We start from the raw sequence: 24193 nt of genomic DNA, 5'->3' as shown, positions 1-24193 counted from the left end.
GCAAGGTGGACTCCTGGTCCCCGTCCTGTGACGCTGACCGTCTCCCCGTCACTCTGCCCAGTATGTTTGTGGGGACGTGGGAAGATAAAGTGACATGACAAATTTCTGTGGAGGGGGGACATGACTAAATCCTTCATCCTCAGTCCCCGCACGTGAAGGTCGAGCTCCACCTTCTTCCTCTCTCTCTGTCTTTCTCTCCTCACCTTCACCTGCCATTGGAGGGAAGGAGCCCTGAAGGATGCAGACGTACCGCCTTTATTTTGAAAGTCAGGAGACCTGGAAATGTGAAGGACCTGGTTATGTGGGGACCTGATCCCAATCCCCCAACCTCACAAGTTGGGGTGGTAGTAGCCTATGAACCAGAGTAAAGTGAAGTGATTGTCACATGTGATACACACAGTGAAATTTGTCCTTTGCATTTAACCATCACCCTGAGTGAGCAGTGGGCCCCATGACAGGCGCCCGGGGGGCAGTGTGTGGGGACGGTGAGTCAGTGGCACCTCAGCAGATCGGGATTCGAACCAGCAACCTTCTGATTACGGGGCTGCTTCCTTAACCGCTAGGCCACCACTGCCCCAGAAGACCCAGGTTCAAACCCCACTTACTACCACCGTGTCCCTGAGCAGGACACTTAACCCTGAGTGTCTCCAGGGGGGGACTGTCCCTGTAACTACTGACTGTAAGTCACTCTGGCGTCTGGTAAATTCTGTAAATGTAAAAAATCTTGCTGTCTCTCCACAGCCTCACCTGCACAAGATCGTGAACAGCTCCATGGAGCTGGCCCAGTCAGCCAAGGAGCCCTACAACTACTTCCTGTTGCTGCGCGCTCTCTTCCGCTCCATCGGTGGGGGCAGCCATGACCTGCTGTACCAGGAGTTCCTTCCCCTGCTGCCCAACCTTCTCCAAGGTGACGCCACCACAACCCCCTCTCCGCCATACGTGTCGTTGTGTGCAGCTCCGTTTAACTCGGCCGCGCCCCGTTTCAGGCCTGAACATGCTGCAGAGTGGCCTCCACAAGCAGCACATGAAGGACCTCTTCGTGGAGCTCTGCCTCACCGTCCCGGTGCGCCTGAGCTCTCTGCTGCCCTACCTGCCCATGCTGATGGACCCGCTGGTGTCGGCCCTCAACGGCTCCCAGACCCTGGTCAGCCAGGGCCTGCGGACGCTGGAGCTCTGCGTGGACAACCTGCAGCCCGACTTCCTGTACGACCACATCCAGCCGGTCCGGGCGGAGCTGATGCAGGTGGGTCGGCCGTGGCGCAGTGTGGTGCTTCTAAAGTCCAGCCATCAAATTTGTTCTTCTGGACGTCTCTCTGCAGGCTCTGTGGCGGACCCTGCGCAATCCGGCTGAGACCATCTCGCACGTGGCGTACCGGGTGCTGGGGAAGTTTGGCGGAAGCAACCGCAAGATGCTGAAGGAGTCGCAGAGGCTGCAGTACGTGGTGACCGAGGTCCAGGGGCCGAGCATCAAGGTGGAATTTACCGACTGCAAGGCCTCCATACAGCTGCCCATGGAGAAGGTACGGCCATGGTGCTTCCTCTCCGGTTTTAATGAGAACTCGGTGGTGGAGCTGGTGGGACGGTTTCTCCCCGTCACTGCGTCTCCATTCACGTACGAACACCGTAATCAATCAGTCTGGAGAAATTTTACCCACAAACGTACAGGAAAGAAGAGTGAAGCGGCACAGCTTTTATCCTCCCTTTCTGCAACACCGAGCTGTCCGTATGGAGAGTGTGTCCCATTCGGCCGAATCTTAGTCCTCAAATCACTGGTGACGTTTCGTATCTCTTGTGGCAGGAGTCGTCTCTCCTCCGCTCCTCCCCTCGCCTCTCTGTGATGGAGGCTGATGGCTCCTCCGCCTGCCGCATTCTAATAACTCCGGACTGCAGAGTGGCGTCGGTTCTCTCTCATTAGTTCGGCTTTAGCGGCTGCCCAGATTGCCGTAGATGCTTGTTTGGCCACAAAAATGGGAAATTCAGTGGGAAGTTCTGTACGAACTTTTAATAGTCCTGCCGCATTGAGCAGAACCTGAACACACAGGGGAAACCGTGAACCGGGGCCCGTTCTAATGATTATTAATAGTGCATGTAACGCACCTCACTAACAGCTTAAGACGGATCCGTGAAGAGGATTTGAGAGGAACGGGTCTTTTGTGTACGTGGAAAATGTTTCAGATCTTTGGGTTCAGCTCGTGAAAAATGGGATCAAAACCAAAAGTGATGATCTCTCTTCACCTTGACTATTAGAAACTAAAAAGAAAACCCCAAATACTTATTACCCTGACCTAGCGCTGTCCAATATGGCATAAAATTCATATTGCAATATAAAATTAACCGCATGTGGCTGTATATAATTTGATCTGTAAATTTAAAAGTAAGTTTTTGAAAGGGTAACAAGTTCCTTGCAAAGTAGTTGTGAATGTAGAATATTTATTGTCGCTCTGGATAAGGGCGTCTGGTAAATGCTGTAAATGTAAATGTCAAGTCAGCGCTTGGTCCTGTATTTGACAGACATTCATAGAACTTTGCTGGATTTTCTCTTTCAACAAAAAAACTAGAAATCTCCACTTTCACAAAGTCGCGTGTTTTGTGTGAACTTGTGTAGTCGCTGCAGCTGATAAATTTGTGTAAATGCTGCACGAGATCTGTGAATGTCAGAAGTCATTACTAATTTTACTCATGGCCAGATGTATACCCTGGTTCTAGGTTCTGCGGCCTGGACATGCAATACTGTGATGTGTAGTTGTGATGCATTTTATTTAAATAAAAAAAGAAGCTTTTTTCCAGCTTTTTATGCAGCAGTGTTCGGGTGTTTGGTGTTCGGATTTAGCCCGTCGGGGCCGGTGCCAGATGTTCCGTTTTAGCCTGTCTATTCGAGTGTTCTGGTCTCGGTTGGTTTTATTCTGTCTGTACCAGCAGTTTTCTCTTCATTGCCCCAGGCCATCGAGACCGCCCTGGATTGCCTGAAGAGCGCCAACACCGAGCCATACTACCGCCGCCAGGCCTGGGAGGTCATCAAGTGCTTCCTGGTGGCCATGACCAGTCTGGACGACAACAAGCACGCGCTGTACCAGCTGCTCGCCCACCCCAAGTGAGTCTTGAGGGGTGGGAAGGAAGGCGGCGCGCTCCATCACTTCCATCTCCCCCCCCCCCCCCCCTGGCCTGAAACCTGAAGCCCTACATCTGTTTCGGGATTGGCCCTGTTTCTTTCCTCCTCCTCTTCTATTCCTCTTTTTTTTTTTTTTTTTTTTTCTTTCTTTTCGCTGCTCAGCGTCACTCCATCTTATTTGTCATGTTGGAGCTGAATTCATCCCTGCAGCGGAGAGGGCTAATTATTAACAAATCTTCCTGGTGGGTTCTGCCGTTTGACTGTGTGTGTGTGTGTGTGTGTGTGTGTGTGTGTGTCGCTGTGCCCGTGGCTCTGCTGTGAGAAGGGGCTTTGGTGTCACTGTTTGGTGTCATTGACTGGTGACGTCCCGGCTCCCCTCTGGCCGCCCTGAACAGCTTTTCAGTATCGTGATGGCAACGGGACAATAGAGGCGCGCTGGCGCGGCAGCTGCGGGCCCTCGACCGCTCTGCTCTGAAGCCGCCGCTTTAAACGCCGATAACGAAGCGCCGCTGGCGTTTGGCATTCCCTGACCGCCATGCGGGCGCGGCCGTGTCTCCGTCACCGGCAGCTGCCACCCCGGCAGCAGAGCGGCTCTCGGCTGGAATTGTAATCGGTTTCTTTGTTCCGGCGTGGTAAAGGTCGCCGCTCATGACGAATTCGCGTCGCGTTTCGCCGCCGCTCGCGCTTGGTATGGCCGCCGGTCCCACGCCGCTTTTCTCTGTTGCAGCTTCACGGAGAAGTGGATTCCGAACGTGATCATCTCGCATCGTTACAAGGCCCAGGACACACCGGCCCGGCGCACTTTTGAGCAGGCCCTGACCGGGGCGTTCATGTCCGCCGTTATTAAGGACCTGCGGCCCAGTGCCTTGCCCTTTGTGGCCAGCCTCATCCGCCATTACACCATGGTGGCGGTGACTCAGCAGTGCGGTAAGCAGAACGTTCTGAAAAGGAACCTTCTTTGGGTGGTAGTAGCCTAGTGAGTAACATACTCGCCTGTGAACCAGAAGACCCGGGTTCAAACCCCACTTACTACCATCGTGTCCCTGAGCAAGACACTTAACCCTGAGTGTATCAGGGGGGACTGTCCCTGTAACTACTGACTGTAAGTTGCTCTGGATAAGGACGTCTGGCAAATGTAAATGTTTTAACCATTACTGAAGTGCCTGCTGTGAACTGATTTGGTGTTAATTGTCTCACTGTCCCCACTGTCATCCCCAGGTCCGTTCCTGTTGCCATGTTACCAGCCAGGCAGCCAGCCCAGCACGGCCATGTTTCACAGCGAGGAAAACGGCTCCAAGGGCATGGACCCGCTGGTGCTGATTGACGCCATCGCCATCTGCATGGCGTACGAGGAGAAGGAGCTGTGTAAAATCGGAGAGGTGGCGCTGGCGGTCATCTTTGACGTGGCCAGCATCATCCTTGGTTCCAAGGAGAGGGTGAGACACGTGAAGAGTTTGAATCGCGTGGATCAACGTGCACCAGCGTTCATCAGTACTTCAGTAAACGCCACGTTTTCTCTCTGCAGGCGTGCCAGCTGCCCCTTTTCTCCTACATTGTGGAGCGCCTGTGTGCATGTTGCTATGAGCAGGCCTGGTACGCCAAGCTGGGGGGTGTGGTCAGCATTAAGTTCCTGATGGAGCGGCTGCCACTCATCTGGGTTCTCCAGAACCAGCTGACCTTCCTCAAGGCCCTGCTCTTTGTCATGATGGACCTCACCGGAGAGGTACGCACCAGAGAGCTGAGTTTTGATGGGTGCAGAAGTGAGGCTCTGGCAGGGACCCTGTCATGGACCGGCACCATGGACCGTCCCAATAGCCCAAAATACACCACAAATTGTCTTTTGGGTTTTTAACTGTGTCTTCCGTACCTACCAGGTGTCGAATGGTGCCGTTGCCATGGCAAAGACGACACTGGAGCAGCTGCTTGTGCGTTGTGCAACACCACTGAAGGACGAGGAGAAGACAGAGGACCTGCTTAATGCCCAGGACAAGAGTTTCCACCTAGTAACCCATGACTTGGTACGCGAGGTCACGTCTCCCAACTCCACCGTGCGCAAGCAGGCCATGCATTCACTGCAGGTGCTGGCGCAGGTCACTGGCAAGAGTGTCACGGTCATCATGGAGCCCCACAAAGAGGTGAGCGGGGAAAAAACAGAGACCACATGCCAAGGAGATGTTGGGTGCAGTGGTGAGAGTCCCTGGTTTCCCTCTTCTCAGGTGTTGCAAGACATGGTCCCACCCAAGAAGCATCTGCTGCGCCACCAGCCCGCCAATGCGCAGATCGGCCTGATGGAGGGAAACACCTTCTGCACCACCCTGCAGCCCCGCCTTTTCACCATGGATCTCAATGTGGTGGAGCACAAGGTCTTCTACACTGAGGTGCGTCTCCATCCGCTTTCTACTTGCCACGTGATGCTTGCGACACAGAAAACTAGTCTCGCTTGTTAAAACCAACCAACCAACCAAGTCTTCCAAAAAAATAATATTTATGCAAAACCGATATATGCAACTAAACTGACCAAGATGGTGTGATGCACGGGGCGACAATCTACACAAGTGCGTGAGAGCTAACAGTATTTGAAATGTCTGCAAGACATTTATTATTGAAATTAAATGGGGAAAAAAAGTGAAATATTACAGAATTTAGGTTTCGCTGATTTAGCGGTCTCTGTTTTTCTATACGTGTAAACAAAGGTGATAATAGAAAAGTTTCCCAATCCCACCCACAAAGAAAAAAGGGAAAGTCAAACCAACAAATGAATAAATAAAAATGCTGTAGAGACACCTCATGCCCTCGACACGGCTCCCGAATTCTAGAACAGTCTAGATCGTGTTTACTCCTCTCCGGCATCATGAGTTGCCGAACGTCCCGTGTTGGTCAGTGGGGTGAGGATGACCAGTGGGAGGAACTCCTGTCCCCGTCTCCTTCCAGCTGCTGAACCTGTGCGAGGCGGAGGACGCTGCGCTCATGAAGCTGCCGTGCTATAAAAGTTTGCCTTCCCTGGTGCCGCTGCGCATTGCCGCGCTTAGTGAGTATTGTGTCACGATCCGCCACCAATAACTTTGAAAAGTTCCCGAAAAGCTTTGTTTTGTCTGCTCGTCCTGCCACTTTCCCTCGTACGGTTTTTTTTTGACAGACGCCCTCGCGGCATGTAACTACCTGCCCCAGTCTCGAGAGAAGATCATCGCCGCGCTCTTCAAAGCGCTCAACTCCACCAACAGCGAGCTGCAGGAGGCCGGAGAGGCTTGCATGAGAAAGGTTGGTCCTCTCCGAAAGGAAAAGTCCAGAGAGTGGAATGAGAAGGAAATAGCAGAGTGTGTGTGTGTGTGTGTGTGTGTGTGTGTGTGTCGCACTGTATTCACATATGAACAGTCTGAACGGGCCGCGTGTTTTCCTCCCCTCGCGTAGTTTTTGGAAGGTGCCACGATCGAGGTGGACCAGATCCACACTCACATGCGCCCCCTGCTGATGATGCTGGGGGATTACCGCAGCTTGACGCTCAACGTGGTGAACAGACTCACCTCCGTCACCCGCCTCTTCCCCAACTCCTTCAACGACAAGTTCTGCGACCAGATGATGGTGAGTTGCACCTCTCTGAGCATCATCAGCCCCGCTCTACAAATTCTTTTATTGGTGTATTTCATTTTTTAAAAATATTGTTCTAAACTCACCTTGAAAGTGTTTGTCATTCTGTACTTTTTCTCTTAGCAGGAATCTGTTTTATATAAAATAACGAGATTCGGTGAGCGTGGCGGTCTCGTGCTCCTAAAATAGTTTCCATTGATTTTTCTATCATGTTTCAGCACCACTGCCGTGCTCTATTGATTTTTGCGTTGGCTTTAAATAGCGAAGCAGAATTACTGTTGCACTTAAGAAAAAAAGGTATCATTACTTTTGAAGTATGATGATGATGATGATGATTTTTATTTCTCTCTCTCTCTCTCTCTCCAGCAACACTTGAGGAAATGGATGGAGGTGGTGGTCCTGACACACAAAGGGGGGCAGCGCAGCGATGGCAGTGTGAGTACGGGCGGGCTTGGGATGTGAGGGAACTGTCCAGGTCAGGTACTTTTGGCCAGCGGTGTGTGTGTGTGTGTGTGTGTGTGTGTTTCTCAGACGTTAGGCGTGAAGCCCGTGTGGCCAGATTACAATCGATGATTAATTGGACGCCAGGCGCCCGGAGGCGGGCTCTCTATACGAGCCGCGGGCGGCTGGACACTCGCTATCTCTCGGACCGATAACCTTGCGGAGGACAGGAAAGGTGGCGAGAGAAGCTCCGCCCTTTGAGCGCCGAGCGCTCAGATTCGCGCTGGCTTTTTTATAATTGTATGCAGATTGGCGGTGTTGGGGGGTAACTGCCGCACACCGCTTGGCTGGGGTCACTCGGGTCGTGGAGGCTTCACCGTGAGGGCGGAGTAATGAGCTGGGAGCAGATGGCGGATTTCATGTGGACTCGATATATCATTTTCCGGTCCGGTTTTGGAATCGGAGTCATAAAAGGTCTTTAAGAGTGGGCCCTTCCCCCCCAAAAGACCCGAGCTTCCGCCGCAGGTACAGCCTGCTCCGCCCCTTTTCTGTAGAGCGAATCAGAGTGGTGAGTCCAGTCCAGTTTATTGTTCAGATGAACACCAAGGAACCTGTAGCTCTCCACAGCACCAGTGTCCAGACCGTGATGTTCAGCGGTTGCAGACTTTTTAAATATTGCTTACTGTTTTTTTAAAAAATTGTGGTTTAATTTTTTTAATACTTTTCTCATTTCATTACGGGATTAGTAGTGACACCCTCCACATCCAACCTGTCTTTTATTTATTTGTTTTCTATTTAATTTTTTTATAATTTAATCTAGTTCAGAAACATATGGGGAAAAACCTCACAATGCCGCGGGGGTGTCGTCAGGTGTTGATTATGTGTTGATGATGTGATGAACAAAAACCATAATAACCCTAAACCCATGCCCGTCTCTGCCCCATGTCCGCTCTGACCCATGCCCCTCTGCAGCCCGCCCTGGAGGGCGTCGAGGTGAGCGGGAGGCCGTCCTCGTGTTGGGTGCTTGTGCTGTGTGTGTCCGTGTGTGTTTGGTGTGACTCCAGGCGCCATCTCTTGCTCATCATACCTACCAGAGTGCAGCTTCAGGGGCTTTTCTTCCCTTCGCCTTTTTAATTCATGGTGGTTGAATCAAGGATGGCCGATCGTTCCGTGTCGTCTCCACATCTCCTGAATGCGTGCTAGATGGTGCTTGCTGTAGGTGATTGGGACTGTGTGTCACCTGAAGTGTTGTGGCGAACCTGCTAATGCCCATCTCCCATGATTCCTCCAGGAGATGAAGATCTGCTCGGCCATCATAAACCTCTTCCACCTGATCCCTGCTGCGCCACAGACGCTGGTCAAGCCGCTGCTGGAAGTGGTCATGAAGACCGAGCGGGCCATGCTGATAGAGGTGCGCATGATCCTGCCATCACTATTCACCTAACAGCGTTGGAGAACGTTCTTAAAAAGTGCCTTAAAAGGAGGTGCAGCACCGATGGTTCTGTGTGTTTCACCAGGCGGGGAGTCCGTTCAGGGAACCGCTGATCAAGTTCCTGACCCGACACCCGTCTCAGACGGTGGAGCTCTTCATGATGGAGGCCACACTCAACGACCCGCAGTGGAGCCGCATGTTCATGGTAACACCATTCTGCTGTTTTTATAAGCTCATCTTGGGTCTGATTCTTTTTAATATGTCAGTAGTTTGAAAATGCCGCGTGCACGGTGGTTTTACGTGGCGAAGGAGATCATTCGCTTTTCTTCTTCCATATTTAGCTACATGATGCACAAATTTCAGAATTCCTTGTGCATCGGAACTCTGAGCTTCCATCAATTAGGATTTCAGATGTAGACTCGTATACAGAATAAGTTAAAATGCTGCTTTCAAGTGTAATCTGGAATCTGGTCGTAGCCTATCAACCGGAGAAGCCAGGTTGAAACGTGTCCCTGAGCACGGACCCCCACGCGTCCCCTGAGGGACGGTCCCCGTCACTACTGAGTGCAAGGCTGCTAAACGCTGTAATCTGACTACCGTTTGATTCTGATGGCCGTGGTTGTTGATCGGCAGAGTTTCCTGAAGCACAAAGATTCGAAGCCCCTGAGAGACGTGCTGGCATCAAACCCCAACCGCTTTGTGCCCCTGTTGGTGCCAGCAGGCTCCACGGCTACTGTTCGCCCGGGCTCCCCGTCCACCAGCACTGCCCGCCTTGACCTGCAGTTCCAGGCCATCAAGGTGAGCGCACAAACCCCACAAACACAACGTTTGCAGGGTTTCCAGATGGTCTTCTCCAGATTAACCACCAAATGTATAAGACGTCCTAGATCTGAATGAAATATTCACATTTTTTACATAGTTGAATGTGCTGACAACTAAATCAGACAAATTATTGATTGAAATCAAATTGATCGACCCATGGAGGTCTGGCTTTGGAGTCACACTCCAAAAATGAAAGTGGAGAAACACACGACAGGCTGATCCAACTTTGATGTAATGTCCTTAGTGTGCTCAGTGTGAACCTGCTTTCATCTGTGAAGATGAAGATGCCCGTGTTCTCCTCCTCAGATAATCAGTATCATTGTAAAGCACGACGAGGGCTGGCTGGCGGGACAGCACTCCCTCGTGAGCCAGCTGCGCCGCGTCTGGGTCAGCGACGCCTTCCAGGAACGTCACCGCAAGGACAACATGGCCTCCACCAACTGGAAAGAGCCCAAGCTGCTGGCCTACTGCCTGCTCAGCTACTGCAAGTACGTAGCGCAGGACCGTCTGCGGATGAGTTACGCTCTCATACATAACAGTGAACATTGTTGTGGTCAGTTTTTGTAAAAGCTTGTTTTGAATAAGTTCAAGTGTAGGACTCGCCGGTTGAAGTGGCGGCAGGTTAAATGCGGGATTTTTGACTTCTCCGGCAGGCGGAACTACTCCGAAATCGAGCTGCTGTTCCAGCTGCTGCGTGCCTTCACCGGCCGGTTCCTGTGCAACATGACCTTCCTCAAGGAGTACATGGAGGAGGAGATCCCCAAAAACTACAGCATCGCCCACAAGCGCGCCCTCTTTTTCCGCTTCGTGGACTTCAACGACCCGCACTTCAACGACGAGCTCAAGGCCAAGGTGAGTGGACCAGCCCCATGTGTGCACGGACCTTTTGACTTTTTGTAAGTCCTGTTTGTGCGCGTGTGAAAGTGATTAGTGGTCACTTGTCAGCACAGCACCCTGTGCACACAGTGAAATGTAACCCGGCAACCTTCCAATTACGGGTCCGCTTCCTTACCCCCATAAGGTCACGGTAAAGAGGAGGTTTGATTTGGTGAAGAAAGAAGGTTCGAGGTTTGCAGCGCACCACCTTCACGCTTCCGTAGCAAAAAAAGACCCGTAATCGTGGCATGGACGACTGCGGATGAATATGTATGGGACGCACGCAGCGCTCTGATTCGTCCTTGAGTTCATATTTGCCGGCGGTCATACTGCATCTGGAAGGCTGCGTATAATTTATGGTTCGGCGGATGCTGATTGGCTCTGAATTCCTCCCTAATTGATTTATTTTAACGGCGAACGTCATTCAGCCCCCTGCAGCAGGGCGGTTCGGGTTGTGTCGTGTGTGTGTGTGTGTGTGTGTGTGTGTGCATCTCTGGCCCCTGCTGGCTTCCTGGTAGTTGCCTGGAGAAGCTCTACAAACCCCACAGGCGGTCGATCGCTCACTTTATAAAAAAACGCTGCTCCGAAGCAGCTGCTCGCGTACGTGTGTGTGTGTGTGTGTGTGTGTGTGTACACCGCACCGCGCTCACGTGGGACATCGGGCCCACACACGCACGGCCATGTTGCTAACGAACGTGTGTCGTCAAATAGGTGTAATTACGGTGACTCCTACAAGTGGAACGGAGCTCTCGAGCCCTGAGGCACGACAGCTGTGACACACACACACACACACACACACACTCGGCAGATGACGCCGTAGTACAGCGCGCCCAGGTGATCTCGATTCATGCTGACACGCAGTAGGCTGCGACAGACGCCCGGCCTTCGCCCCTTCCATCGCCCTCCTCACCCCTCCTCTCCCCGGCGCTCACGACAGCTGCCACTTTCACGGCAGCCGCTCATGACTTATTCATCTCTTCCTTTTTCCACCTTTTCTGTGCCTCTGCTTTCTTATCTTCTCCTCCCCCTGGGTCCACTTCCTGTTTTTCAAATTCCAAAATTCTAATTCAAATTTTGTCACATACACAGTCGTACACGGTATGATATGCAGTGAGACGCTTTTAGCGACTGCTACAGACTACAGTATTGCAAATATTGCAAGTATACAATGAACCAATATGCAAATATTGCAAACATAACCAAATATTACACCCTGTATGGGTTTAACATAAAATATGTGACACAGGTAGGGTGAAGGTGTGCAAATGAGTGAAAGTCAATGTATAAGGTAAAAAAAGTAGTGTGCATTGTAATGTGTGTGTGTGTGTGTGTGTGTGTAGGTCCTCCAGCACATCCTGAACCCAGCGTTCCTCTACAGCTTCGAGAAAGGCGAGGGCGAGCAGCTGCTCGGACCCCCAAATCCGGAAGGGGACAATCCAGAGAGCATCACCAGCGTCTTCATCAACAAGGTAACCCGACTCCGCCCCCTACGCACATCAGGCTCCACCCATTAACAGCACAGTCGGACATTTGTTCTCTTTATTCTGATTAAATGGGAATTAAAAAATTGTCAGGCTGCTTATTTCCTGACTTCTGTTTAACTCTATTGCTATTTTAATAAAAAGAATTAGTACCCGACTTGCTTCTAATTAGTTTGTGGTTCTTGCACTCAGGTTCTGGACCCCGAGAAGCAGGCTGACCTGCTGGACTCCCTGCGGATCTACCTGCTGCAGTTCTCCACGCTGCTGGTGGAACACGCCCCGCACCACATCCACGACAACAACAAGAGCCGCAACAGCAAGCTGCGGCGCCTCATGACGTTCGCCTGGCCCTGCCTGCTGCCCAAGGCCTGCGTGGACCCCGCCTGCAAGTACAGCGGCCACCTGCTGCTGGCGCACATCATCGCCAAGTTCGCCATCCACAAGAAGATCGTGCTGCAGGTGCGAGTCGCACTTCTGGGACGGTGACGGACTCCAAAGCCCTGCTGCGGCTGACCGCGAGCGTGTGTGTGTGTGTGTGTGTGTGTGTGTGTGTGCAGGTCTTCCACAGCCTGCTGAAAGCCCACACGATGGAGGCGCGTGCGATTGTACGGCAGGCGATGGCCATCCTGACTCCAGCGGTGCCTGCACGCATGGAGGATGGACATCAGATGCTCACTCACTGGACCCGCAAGATCATCGTGGAGGAGGGACACACCGTCCCCCAGCTGGTCCACATCCTGCACCTCATCGTCCAGCACTTCAGGGTCTGTTCTCCCAGTCCGCGTTCATTTTTCCATATTTGGGGGCGTACGTGCGCGCTCCTGGCTTGATATATCTGAGTGTGTGTGTTCACAGGTGTACTACCCCGTACGGCACCACCTGGTGCAGCACATGATCAGCGCCATGCAGCGCTTGGGCTTCACGCCGAGCGTCACCATCGAGCAGCGGAAGCTCGCCGTGGACCTGGCCGAAGTCGTGGTCAAGTGGGAGCTGCAGCGAATCAAGGAGCAGCAGGTTGGACCGAGACACGGAACACCAGCCGCTACGGTCGTACGCGCTTTCACTCGCACGTTCGCTCACTATTACTTTCATTCGGTCTCGTAGCCCGAGTCAGAGGCCGATGCTGGAGTCAGCGGCGAGGGTTCGAGTGGAGGAGGCGGGGTGAAAAGGGGCGTGTCCATGGATTCAGCTCAGGATGTTAAGCGCTTTCGTACTGCAACCGGAGCTGTGGGTTCGGTCAGTAGTACACACACACACACACACACACACACACACACACACACTTTAACATGGTTGATACATTGCAATAAGTCAACCCTTATGTATCAGGGTGGTAGTAGCCTAGCGGGTAACACACCAGAAGACCCAGGTTCAAACCCCACTTACTACCATCGTGTCCCTGAGCAGGACACTTAACCCTGAGTGTCTCCAGGGGGGGGCTGTCCCTGTAGCTACTGACTGTAAGTCGCTCTGGATACGGGCGTCTGGTGAACGCTGTAAATGTAGATGTACTGTATGAAGAACGTACAGCTTTGTTTGGTGTAGTACTGAATGGGTGCTCCTTGCGACTAGGAGCAGAAAAGCGAACGTAGTCCATGCTGAAGGAAAATGACGTGCTTCTGAAAATGCTCCGTATGCAGGTTTTCGCACGCAGCCAGTCGATGCCAGGTACAGACACCCTCGTCAGCAAGCCGGTGGAGAAGCAGCACACGGACACAGTGGTCAACTTCCTCATACGCATTGCTTGCCAGGTACATGCGCATGGATATTATATATAATCATATACGCGTGGAACGCGGGAAATATGCATGCACTACGTACACTACCAGTCGATAGTTCAGATGCTCTGAGCTGGTTCTGGAGACTCGGATGGAGCCATTTTGAAGAATCCAATGCAAGAAACGTATTTAGTATTTGTTGTATGAGGAGAAAGTGAAGTATTTTTTGAACATCGTTGTTAATCACCATGAGATTCTCATTATCATGAGTGAACGATAACATAGTGTGCAGTATAAACCTTCAGGACTGTTGGAAACCGTCCCGGTTGTCCAACTTGGGGAGGTAGAGAGAAGACAGGAGTGTGAAATGCTGCGATCACAGAAAAAAGCTCCCTGATTTGGAGAGATGCAAACATTCCACTGTTAGTCTTATTTGCTATTTGGTTCATAATACAACGTTTCCGGTGTTATTTCATAGTCCTGTGTCTTCAGAGTTCTTCTAGAATGTAAAAAGATAAACTTTCTTTTTGTGTGCGTACGCGTGTGTGTGTTCCAGGTGAATGACAGTGCAAACGTACAGGGTTCCCCAGGCGAGCTGCTGTCACGGCGCTGCGTCAGTCTGATGAAGACGGTGCTGAGGCCGGACATGTGGCCCCGCGCGGACCTCAAGCTGCAGTGGTTCGACAAGCTGCTCATGACCGTGGTACGTCCTCGCAGGCTCAGGCGGACTGTGTGTGCAGCGGGAAATGGCAGCCTGAGCGTGCACTTCCCCTAAAAGCCTTTTCCTTTCTCAGGTTGAGTGCTCTTGTATAAGCCCCTGTGTGCTTAGCCTCTCAAGACGTCGTCTATGCGGACGAGCGTGTGTGTAATTGAATTAATTGCTGCCATTTGCTCGCAGCGTCTTTATTGGCTGTCTGTGGACAGCAGTAAAACTGATTCGTGTTAAAATATTTAAATTGCTTCTGTTGAATCTTGATTTTAATAGACAGACCAAAAATCCAAACTGACTATATAATAATGATTAAATGATCAAAATAAATTATATATATATTTTTTCTTGTCCCTCCAGGAGCAGCCCAACCAGGCAAACTTCTCCAACATCTGCACGGGTTTGGAGATCCTGTGCTTCTTGCTGACTGTCCTGCAGCCACCCGCCGTGCTGGCCCACTTCAAGCCGCTGCAGCGCGGCATCGCCGCCTGCATGTCCTGCAGCAACACCAAGGTGCTGCGTGCCGTCCACTCGCTGCTCTCCAGACTCATGAGCATCTTCCCCACCGAGCCGAGTGAGTGTCACCGGGGAATAGAAAACGTCCGTCTCTGGGTCCCCGGTGCCGGTTCACGTCATCCCGGCGCTTTCTGTTCTAGGCACGTCCACAGTGGCCTCCAAGTACGAGGAGCTGGAGTGTCTCTACGCCGCAGTCGGAAAGGTCATTTACGAGGGCCTGACCAACTACGAGAAGGCCACCAGCGCCAACCCCACGCAGCTTTTCGGTAGGAGCCACTTCCTTGTCACCGTAATGACCGCATTTCGGCCTCACTTGCGGGAGCTGCTTTTGCGTGGATCGCAGGGTAGAAGATTGATTCTTTCGTTTCCGCCATTTTCTTTCATTGATGGCTGTGACGCCGGTGTAGGTGGTTTTAAAAGCGGATTACTCGCCATTTTGTAGGAGTCGGGGGGGCGCGGGGGGCATTTGATCTGCTCCAGAACCGGCGCAGGTCAATAAAAGCCCAGAGACGAGTCGAGTTACGCACCACCTCTGATGATGCACGCGTCGCGCCCGGGATTACTTTCTGCATTTGTCCCTCGGCTCCCCAGAGCTGCACGTCCCGTTCTAAGACATTTTTCTCGCGGTGGCTCCGTTACGTTTCTTGGCGGATGTGGGGTGCGGAGTTTAAAACAAAACAAAATCACTTTGCAAAAAATCTTTTTTTTTTATGGCTCTTTTCTTTAAACATTATCTCTCACTCATTTGCACACCTTCACCCTACCAGTTACACATATTTTACCAAATATGACGTCCACTGAGCTGAAATGGCTGAACGCGTCCTGGTTGTGTCTCGCAGGCACGCTGATGATCCTGAAGTCGGCCTGCAACTACAACTCGAGCTACATCGACCGCCTCATCTCGGTCTTCATGCGCTCGCTGCAGAAGATGGTGCGCGAACACCTCAGCCCCCAGGCCAGCGCCGGCGCCGCGGAGAACAGCACAGGTCCGTAACGCTCGTCCCTCCAGTAACGCGCCGCGCAGCGCAGTCAGGAGGCGCTGGTGAAGGTCACGGTCTGGCTGATGCTCTAAACCAGATTTGTTTAATAATAAAGTGAAGTGATTGTCACTTGTGATGCACAGCAGCACAGCACACGGTGCCACTCCGGTGAACACCGGGAGAGTTCTGAGATCGGTGGGTGGCTTAGCAGTTAAGGAAGCAGCCCCACAATCAGAAGGTTGGCGGTTCGAATCCCGAACCAAGAAAAGGAGCCGATTACCGTCCCCACACGCCGCCTGTCATCGTGCCCACTGCTCACCAAGGATGACGGTCAAATACAGAGGACACATTTCACTGTGTCACCGTGTGCTGCGCTGCAGTATCTCACGATGACAATAATGTCACTTTCACTTTTGTGCTCTTGTGGGCGGGGCTTGTGTGATCATGCTCACCAATCAGGTGTGTCCCATGTTAAAGCCACACCCACTTAAATCGCGGTATGCTAGTTACAGTTTTCAATACACATTGTATAGTGAATACTAAACAGCAAAAAAATGCAAATTGGATCTGTCAAATAAATTGCGGTTTGATATTTTCTTAAAACCGGGCACCCTGGCTCACACTGAAAAGAACGTGGCTTTTGGTTCTACACCTCCATATCAGTCTAGACCCGGTTCCAACCGGGGTATCTTGCGTACTTGCTGCACAGAGTGCCATTGTGTTTACTGTGGGTGTGGAGTTGAGACGAGATCGTCTGTCGGATAGGGAGATCTCCGTTTCGGTCCATTGTCGCTTTGGTCTGAGGAAGACAAAAGGACGCGGGTGGAGGGGAATGTCACGTCTTATCTGGAGCAGGAGCACGTCTGCCTTGTCCGGTATCAGTGTCTCCGTTTCACCACTGGGTGCTGCAGGAAGACCGGATAACCGGCCGGCACCGGAATGGCTTCTCTTGACTGTACTGAGTAATGTCACACGAGTGCCGTGTTGGGCGAGGCGGGGCGGGGCCACCCTCCCGTTCTAAGATGGCTCCACGCCGCGAAACCTGCCGTTCTGACCCGCGTAGTAAAACGGCACCCCCTCCTTTTCACTGAACTTGTCACCTGATCCCTAGTGACCAGCGAGCTGGTGATGCTCAGCCTGGACCTGGTGAAGACGCGCCTGGGCGTCATGAGTATGGAGATGAGGAAGAACTTCATCCAGGTCATCCTCACCTCGCTTATTGAGAAGTCGCCGGATGCCAAGATCCTGCGTGCCGTGGTCAAGATCGTGGAGGAGTGGGTGAAGAACAACTCGCCCATGGCTGCAAACCAGGTACATCAAGCGCAGGACTGTACCCCTAAAACACCTTCTCTCGAACCCAGAAATGAGCTCATCTAACTTTTGTAAGTCTTGTAAGAACATAAACAACAATCATACTTCATACTTCAAAAGTAGTGCCGGTATTGACTGTGGTGGCCTGGTCTGAGCGATGCGGCGTTTGTAGCTTCAGGTTGTAGCGGGTTTGGGTCGGTATGTAGTGGAGGAAATTCTGGTGAAGCGTGCAGAGGAAAGAGGCCCGCCGGGAGGAAAGGGAATCTCACGCCGCTGCTGGGGTTCCCATCACGCTCTCTATTTATTATGCTCACAGCACCTCCGTTGTCGTCGGTAACCACTCGTACGTTACGCGTGCCGACCGTTACTGCTTTTATGTCATACAAAATGAAATAATAAAGGGACCATGGGAGCTTGGACCAGTCTGCTTGGTGGAGACTCTGTCTGCTAACTCTGACTAACTCCGCCCACAGCCTAGTGCCGTGAGCATTTAAAGGAGAACCACCAGCAGATACAACTTTTACAGGGTGAGCGCGGACTGAACACCGACGTTTTTTTCTGCTCGTTTTAGCGAATCAAGGTGTCCACACAGGCGTATGAGACCTTAACATAAATTTGAAAACCTTGTGTGACCATGTGAACATTATGGGATGCATTGATATCGATAATAGTAATTGAATCGTGAGACCAGTGAAGGTTCACACCTCCCACACATCTTCTCTCCTCCACATTGGAAGGCCGAATTGCCCAATATGCAGTGGTGGCCTAGCGGTTAAGGAAGCGGCCCCGTAATCAGAAGGTTGTCTGTTTGAATCCACCAAGGTACCACTGAGGCGCCTGTCATGGCTGCCCAATGCTAACCTAGGGTGATGGTTAAATACAGAGGATAAATTTCACTGTGTGCACCGTGTGCTGTGCTGCTGTGTATCACAAGTGACAATCACTTCACTTTCTTTCACTTTCCTCTTCCAGATGCCCAACCTCCGAGAGAAGTCCATTCTGTTGGTGAAAATGATGACCTACATTGAGAAGCGCTTTCCTGATGACCTTGAATTGAACGCTCTGTTCCTGGACCTCGTTAACTACGTCTACAGGTAATTACAGCAATTAATCACGGGCTGCTTTGCTCTTTTTAAAAGTTGTCATGGCAACAGGAGGGGTGTTGGTGTGCTGCTGTCTCCAAGTGGTGGTGTTTGGGACTGCAGGGGGACTGGTGCCATTCTTATGGAGGTGGACCCTGCAGCCATCCTAAGGATCAATTAAATCTGGTCTTAAACAGATCATATGAATAAATGTCATCTGAGGCTATGCCCCTTTCTCCAGTTGGCAAGTGTGTTGCTGTGGTTGGTCTTACGGTGTCCTAATGTTCCAGGGACGAGAGCCTCTCAGGAAGTGACATCACATCAAAGTTGGAGCCGGCCTTCCTTTCAGGCCTCCGCTGCTCCCAGCCACAAATCCGCGCCAAGTTCTTCGAGGTGTTTGATGTGTCCATGAAGCACCGCGTCTACGATCGGCTCCTGTACATCTGCTGCTCGCAGAACTGGGAAGCCATGGGCAGCCACTTTTGGATTAAGCAGTGCATTGAGGTGAGCGGGGTGGGAGTGTCCTGTCCTCAGCTGTCCAGGTTAACGCCATGATAGCGGTGGCTCTCGCTGCACTTCTATGGTTTTGAGTTGTTGTGTCACTAGTTGGGATTTAAACAATTGGTAAGAAGGGGTGGGACAAAAATCATGGTGCATTGGTGGCCTAGCGGTTAAGGAAGCGTAATCAGAAGGTTGCCGATCTGCCAAGGTTCCACTGAGGTGCAAAGCACCGTCCCCACACACTGCTCCCCGGGCGCCTGTCATGGCCGCCCACTGCTCACCAAGGGTGATGGTTAAATACAGAGGACAAATTTCACAATGACAATCTCTTCACTTTCACTATCCTTTATCTGCTGGTACCCATTATCGGTGTATAGCCAAAGTATCACGATACTACCATCGTGTCCCTGAGCAAGACACTTAACCCTCTAACTTCTGATTGTACGTCACTCTGGCAAAGGGGGTCTGCCGAATGGCATGATTATAAAGTTTAATTTGAAACTATGATACAGTATTTTTAAGAAGTGTTGTTATGCTTTTGGAGCGGTGCGTGTAGCCGTTGTGCCTGTACGCTGCAGATGTGATGCAGAGCTGAAAATGTCCTTCTTTAGTGATCTCTATTTCTTTTGAACTCCATAGGATGTTAGTGGCCGTCTAGTCACTGTGTGTCAACTCTACAATACTCACTAGTTACTAATGTAATTCAGGAAGACGTATATTTTCATGGTGGTTGTGTGTGTGTGTGTGTGTGTGTGTGTGTGTGTGTGTGTGCGTAGCTTCTCTTGGCAGTGTGTGAGAAGAACACCGTTATTGGCACAAGCTGCCAGGGCTCAATGCTGCCCTCCATCACCAACGTGATCAACCTCGCTGACAGCCATGACCGCGCCGCCTTCGCCATGGCAACACACATCAAGCAGGAGCCCCGCGAGCGTGAGAACAGTGAAACCAAGGAAGAGGTGAGATGGAGGAGGACTTCACCTGCTTTATCTCTTCGTCGCCGGCTTCTCTCTACTTTCCTCTGTGTTTGTTGGAGCAGAATAAATCCAGCGGGTCCTGCCCTAATCTGAGACTAAATCCCCTCTTAGAGGGCCGGTCTGTTGAAAATGGGCTCTGAGATCAGCCGGTTCCTGGTCTCTGTGGCCTAGATAAGGATCAGACTGTACCGAACTCAGGAACACAGAACGAAGACGGGCCACATCAGAACATTTCTCCCGACTAGAACCTACAGGGGGGACCATTTATATGGATGCACCTTAATAAAATGGGAATGTTGGTGATATTAACGTCCTGTTTGTGGCACATTAATATATGTGAGAGGGCAAACTTTTCAAGATGGGTGGTGACCATTTTGGCCATTTTGAAGTCGGCCATCTTGGATCCAACTTTTGTGTTTTCAATAGGAAGAGGGTCATGTGACACATCAAATGTATTGGTACTTTTACAAGAAACACAATGGTGTGCTTGGTTTTAACACAACTTTATTCTTTCATGAGTTGTAAGTTTCTGACCACTTATAAAATGTGTTCAATGTTCCCATTCCCATTTTATTAAGGTGTTTCCATATAAATGGCCCACCCTGTAGAACCACTCGCATCATGTGCCGGAGGGACAATTGTGCTCAAGTGTGCAGGTTAAAAATTGACCAGCAGGGTTCACTGAAGCATTCTGGGCGGTGCAGACAAAACAAAGAAAGCTGCACTAATAATGCAGAGAAATGTCTAATAAAAACTGAGTGAAATAAAATAACCAAATTATTGCTTATAGCCACATCATAGATTTTTTGCATGTCGAAGCCATGTAGTTGAGTGGGAACTAAAGGGAGAAAAGGTGTCGGTACGGATCAGTAAAATGGCGCCTGTGGTCTTCAGGACGTGGAGATCGATATCGAGCTGGCGCCGGGCGACCAGAGCAGCCTGCCCAAAACGAAGGAGCAGGCGGAGCGCGACGTGGGGAACCAGCTGCACATGCTCACCAACCGCCACGATAAGTTCCTGGACTCGCTGCGAGAGGTGAAGGTGAGAGGCTCCGCCCCTCCGTGGTGAAAACCCCGCCCACACATTCAATCAGACTTTAAAACCAGATTACTGCCGGCATGAATGCTGGGTCGTTTTATAAGGTGTGTGTGTGTGTGTGTGTTTGTGTTTAGACCGGCGCGCTCCTCAACTCTCTGGTCCAGCTCTGCCACATCTCCACCACGCTTGCCGAGAGGACGTGGGTGCAGCTCTTCCCTCGACTCTGGAAGATTCTGTCGGACCGGCAGCAGCACGTGAGTCGCCCCGCATTCCGAGCGCGCCGCCAACGTCTGCGGCGCTGACCTCTGACCCCTCTGGCAGGCCCTGTCTGGGGAGATGAGTCCGTTCCTGTGCAGCGGCAGCCACCAGGCGCAGCGCGACTGCCAGCCCAGCGCGCTGAACTGCTTCGTGGAGGCCATGTCTCAGTGCGTCCCGCCCGTCCCCATCCGGCCCTGCGTGCTGAAGTATCTGGGCAAGACCCACAACCTGTGGCTGCGCTCCACCCTCATGCTGGAGCAGCAGGCCTTCGACAAGGGCCTGAGCCTCCACATCAAGCCCAAACAGAGCCCGGAGTTTTACGAGCAGGAGAGCATCACGCCGCCGCAGCAGGTCTCGCATGTACACACGCTCACCCCAACGCCGCGTTCCTCGCCGCTTCAGCTCGCTTTAATCAGCTCACTTCGCCGTGTCCCTGCTTGTCCAGGAGATTCTGGACTCTTTGGCGGAGCTGTACTCGCTGCTCCAGGAGGAGGACATGTGGGCGGGGCTTTGGCAGAAACGCTGTAAATTCCCGGAGACGAGCACGGCCATCGCCTACGAGCAGCATGGCTTCTTTGAGCAGGTGAGTTTTGTACCTGCTGATGTGGACGCATGATCTTCGTCCCAGGCACTGGCTTTAGAAAACCTTTGAAACGACCTTTTGGAGAAGCGTATTAGTGTAGAAATATAAAATAGATTTAGCCCGAGTAAATGGTAGATAAGACAGGAATTCATAGGAAGTTCTACATGGAAATAATCAGGTTTCCAGATTAAGTTCAGCAGTTTAGTTGTGGAGATGCTGTGTTTTGTTGCTCCGGTAATCAGTGATTCTGCCGCTGTGTCTTCAGGCTCAGGAGACGTACGAGAAGGCCATGGAGAAAGCTCGCAAGGAGCATGAGAGGGGCAGCGTCTCACCTGCCATCTTCCCTGAGTACCAGCTCTGGGAGGACCACTGGATCAGGTGACCTTCTGCTAGACAGAGTATCATTACAGTTTATTCATTATGATCATGACCGAGTTATTAAAGGTCCGCTTACTGGCTTTTATTCGGGTCTTGTTGGTCTCTTTCCGAAATTCAAATGTGGTGCAGAATTACAGCCCCTACATCCAGTCCCTTAATGAGATTTCCCAGGATGCACTGTTTCGGTGTCTGTAGCTTAAAATGCTAATGAGGAGGAGAGAGGCGGGGCGAGGAGGAGAGCGGCCTATAGAAGTTGAAATGCCGTCATCAGCACCATTTTTACATCCAATCACAGAGCTACTGCAACGCTTCACATGTTTGGAAGCCATGACGGTCAGTGGACATCATGTTTTAGGGGAGAAACGCGAGAAGCATGAGAAATGGGAGGTAACCTTTCCCCTTATGATGTCATAAGGGGAAAAATTCCAGATCCGACCGTCTGAGCTGCCGCTCTCTGAGCGGTGAAGCAGAACGACCAAAACACTCTTTACACCGACAGCCATTTCTAGCCACTGCTGGACCATAGAGAGACCAGGGGAACTCGTATTAATGTTAAATCATCTCAAAATGTCACATTTTTATAATAGTGGAGTCAATGCCCAGTAAGTCAGTGCTGAACTTTTTGCACTGGTGCTATCAGCGTTCTCATTTGCATGCAAATTTCATAAATGCTCAAATGCTTTTTCATCCTGCTGAAGATGGCTGTTTAACAGTTTAAACAATTTTTTAAAAATGCTGCCTTTTTATGAGAAATCATCATTATGGACTAAAAAAGCTCAGGGAGGGTTCATGCAAATTTTTAAACTTGTTATGCCATTAGGCGTGAACTTACTTTTTCACCCCTGGTACATTTTGTCTCAATTGTCTCACTTGATCATTTTGTCCTTCTGCGGTTCTGAATAAAAATATCAAATCATTCCATACTGTTTTAATTAAATTTTAGTCGTCCAGAATTTAAATTATTTCTTTGGTTTAACACACACACACACGGCACAGACAGAATCAGTTGTGTGGTTGCGGATTATAGAGCTGGCGGTGGTGGCCTAGTGGCTAAGGAAGCGGCCCCGTAATCGGGAAGGTTGTGGGTTCGAATCCCGACCCGCCAAGGTGCCACGAGGTCCCCTTGACGAAGGTCCCGTCCCCACACACTGCTCCCCGGGCGCCTGTCATGGTGCCCACTGCTCACCAAGGGTGACGGTTAAATACAGAGGACACGTTTCACCGTGTCACCGTGTGCCGTCACTTTATGACGTTGGCCCTCTTTGCTCTTTCAGGTGCTCCAAGGAGCTGAATCAGTGGGAGGTCCTCACCGACTACGGCCAATCCAAAGGCCACATCAACCCCTACCTGGTCCTGGAGTGTGCCTGGAGGGTCCCGAACTGGACTGCCATGAAGGAGGCTCTCGCTCAGGTAACGCCGGTGAACGCCAGCTCGGGTAAAACCCGACAGGTACGGTGGGCGGGGTCAGAGGGAAACACTTCCGTGGCGTCCTCATCAAGCAAAGAAGAAAGGAGGAAATGTGAGGAACGTGAGAGTGGTGGAGTTTATTCAAACCACACGGAGGACGCAGCACATCCACGTTCAATTAAAGCCGGCTCGATGCGCTCTCCTCCGTCTCCGCCGGTTCCGCCGAGCTGCAGGCGTGATGGGTGCACGTTGACCGTTGCGCGTTGAGATGGGGGTCGAGTTGCTTGAGCCTTCTCGCCGCGGCGAAGCGCCTCCAATTTCATTTGGAGTTGGCCGGAAGTCTGTACAATTTTCCCAGCCGGGCGGCCGCTGTAACCAGGTTTTGTTTTCTGGAGCGTCGGACGTGTCGGTACGGAACCGAGGTTCTTCTGGGCCGCAGTGACGTCAGCAGATCCACTCTAATCACATGGCTGCCGGAATATTCCTCCCGTGCCGGTGCTTACTGAAGCAATAATTCATGTGCATAAACCATGATTAGTCATTTTAAATAGAATTTATCTGGAGCTTTTTTAACTTTTTAAACTCTATGAAGAAGGCAGATATTTGTGCTAAAATCTATTTCTTCTTATAAAGAAGTTCTATATGACTGGTGTCATATATATTTTTAAACAGATTAAATCTCCATTATTTATAGTTGGCTAATAAGGAGTTAAGGAGGAGGCATATAGGATGCTAATAAAATCTATTCATACAAACGGTGACATTTCCAAACCATCAAAGCTGCTTCCTGCCGGAAGTCTCCACATTCCAGAGTGGGATCAGGGCGGGGCTGCCGTGGGCCCTCAGGACCAGGGCCGAGGAGCTGAATTCCCACGCCTGCTGCTATGTTGAGCGCAGGTCGGAATGTGGAAATAGCCGCCTTGCTGTGTGGTTTTGGAGGCCGCCGCCTTTTCAGGGTCACAGTCGCAAATCAGCGGATCCGACGCTGAGGC

General features: G+C 51.3%; 1 protein-coding gene across 4 annotated transcripts in view; it reads left to right on the top strand.

Moving 5' to 3' along the window:
- The window catches only part of trrap (transformation/transcription domain-associated protein), a 46456-nt gene that overhangs the window by 7363 nt on the left and 14900 nt on the right, over positions 1-24193 (top strand). For 3 of the 4 annotated variants that reach the window (XM_028988648.1, XM_028988645.1, XM_028988647.1), the window contains 39 exons: positions 742-907; positions 987-1243; positions 1320-1520; positions 2940-3091; positions 3837-4036; positions 4328-4545; positions 4635-4832; positions 4984-5244; positions 5326-5487; positions 6041-6137; positions 6246-6367; positions 6518-6688; positions 7061-7129; positions 8108-8128; positions 8427-8546; positions 8653-8772; positions 9201-9365; positions 9696-9877; positions 10043-10241; positions 11606-11734; positions 11939-12205; positions 12304-12510; positions 12602-12760; positions 12851-12982; positions 13387-13497; positions 14021-14167; positions 14534-14747; positions 14830-14955; positions 15529-15675; positions 16781-16980; positions 17953-18074; positions 18353-18566; positions 19340-19519; positions 20432-20578; positions 20710-20829; positions 20897-21184; positions 21279-21416; positions 21682-21794; positions 23069-23204. In XM_028988648.1, the coding sequence (XP_028844481.1) occupies positions 742-907; positions 987-1243; positions 1320-1520; positions 2940-3091; positions 3837-4036; positions 4328-4545; positions 4635-4832; positions 4984-5244; positions 5326-5487; positions 6041-6137; positions 6246-6367; positions 6518-6688; positions 7061-7129; positions 8108-8128; positions 8427-8546; positions 8653-8772; positions 9201-9365; positions 9696-9877; positions 10043-10241; positions 11606-11734; positions 11939-12205; positions 12304-12510; positions 12602-12760; positions 12851-12982; positions 13387-13497; positions 14021-14167; positions 14534-14747; positions 14830-14955; positions 15529-15675; positions 16781-16980; positions 17953-18074; positions 18353-18566; positions 19340-19519; positions 20432-20578; positions 20710-20829; positions 20897-21184; positions 21279-21416; positions 21682-21794; positions 23069-23204 (6378 nt within the window). The remainder of the gene's footprint in view (positions 1-741; positions 908-986; positions 1244-1319; positions 1521-2939; positions 3092-3836; positions 4037-4327; positions 4546-4634; positions 4833-4983; positions 5245-5325; positions 5488-6040; positions 6138-6245; positions 6368-6517; positions 6689-7060; positions 7130-8107; positions 8129-8426; positions 8547-8652; positions 8773-9200; positions 9366-9695; positions 9878-10042; positions 10242-11605; positions 11735-11938; positions 12206-12303; positions 12511-12601; positions 12761-12850; positions 12983-13386; positions 13498-14020; positions 14168-14533; positions 14748-14829; positions 14956-15528; positions 15676-16780; positions 16981-17952; positions 18075-18352; positions 18567-19339; positions 19520-20431; positions 20579-20709; positions 20830-20896; positions 21185-21278; positions 21417-21681; positions 21795-23068; positions 23205-24193) is intronic. The other variant, XM_028988649.1, reaches the window with a different exon arrangement.

This window comes from Denticeps clupeoides, chromosome 8, assembly GCF_900700375.1.
Source record: "Denticeps clupeoides chromosome 8, fDenClu1.1, whole genome shotgun sequence".
Lineage (NCBI taxonomy): Eukaryota > Metazoa > Chordata > Actinopteri > Clupeiformes > Denticipitidae > Denticeps > Denticeps clupeoides.
Note: the sequence above shows the minus strand (reverse complement) of the source record. Positions and strands in the feature narration are given on the sequence as shown.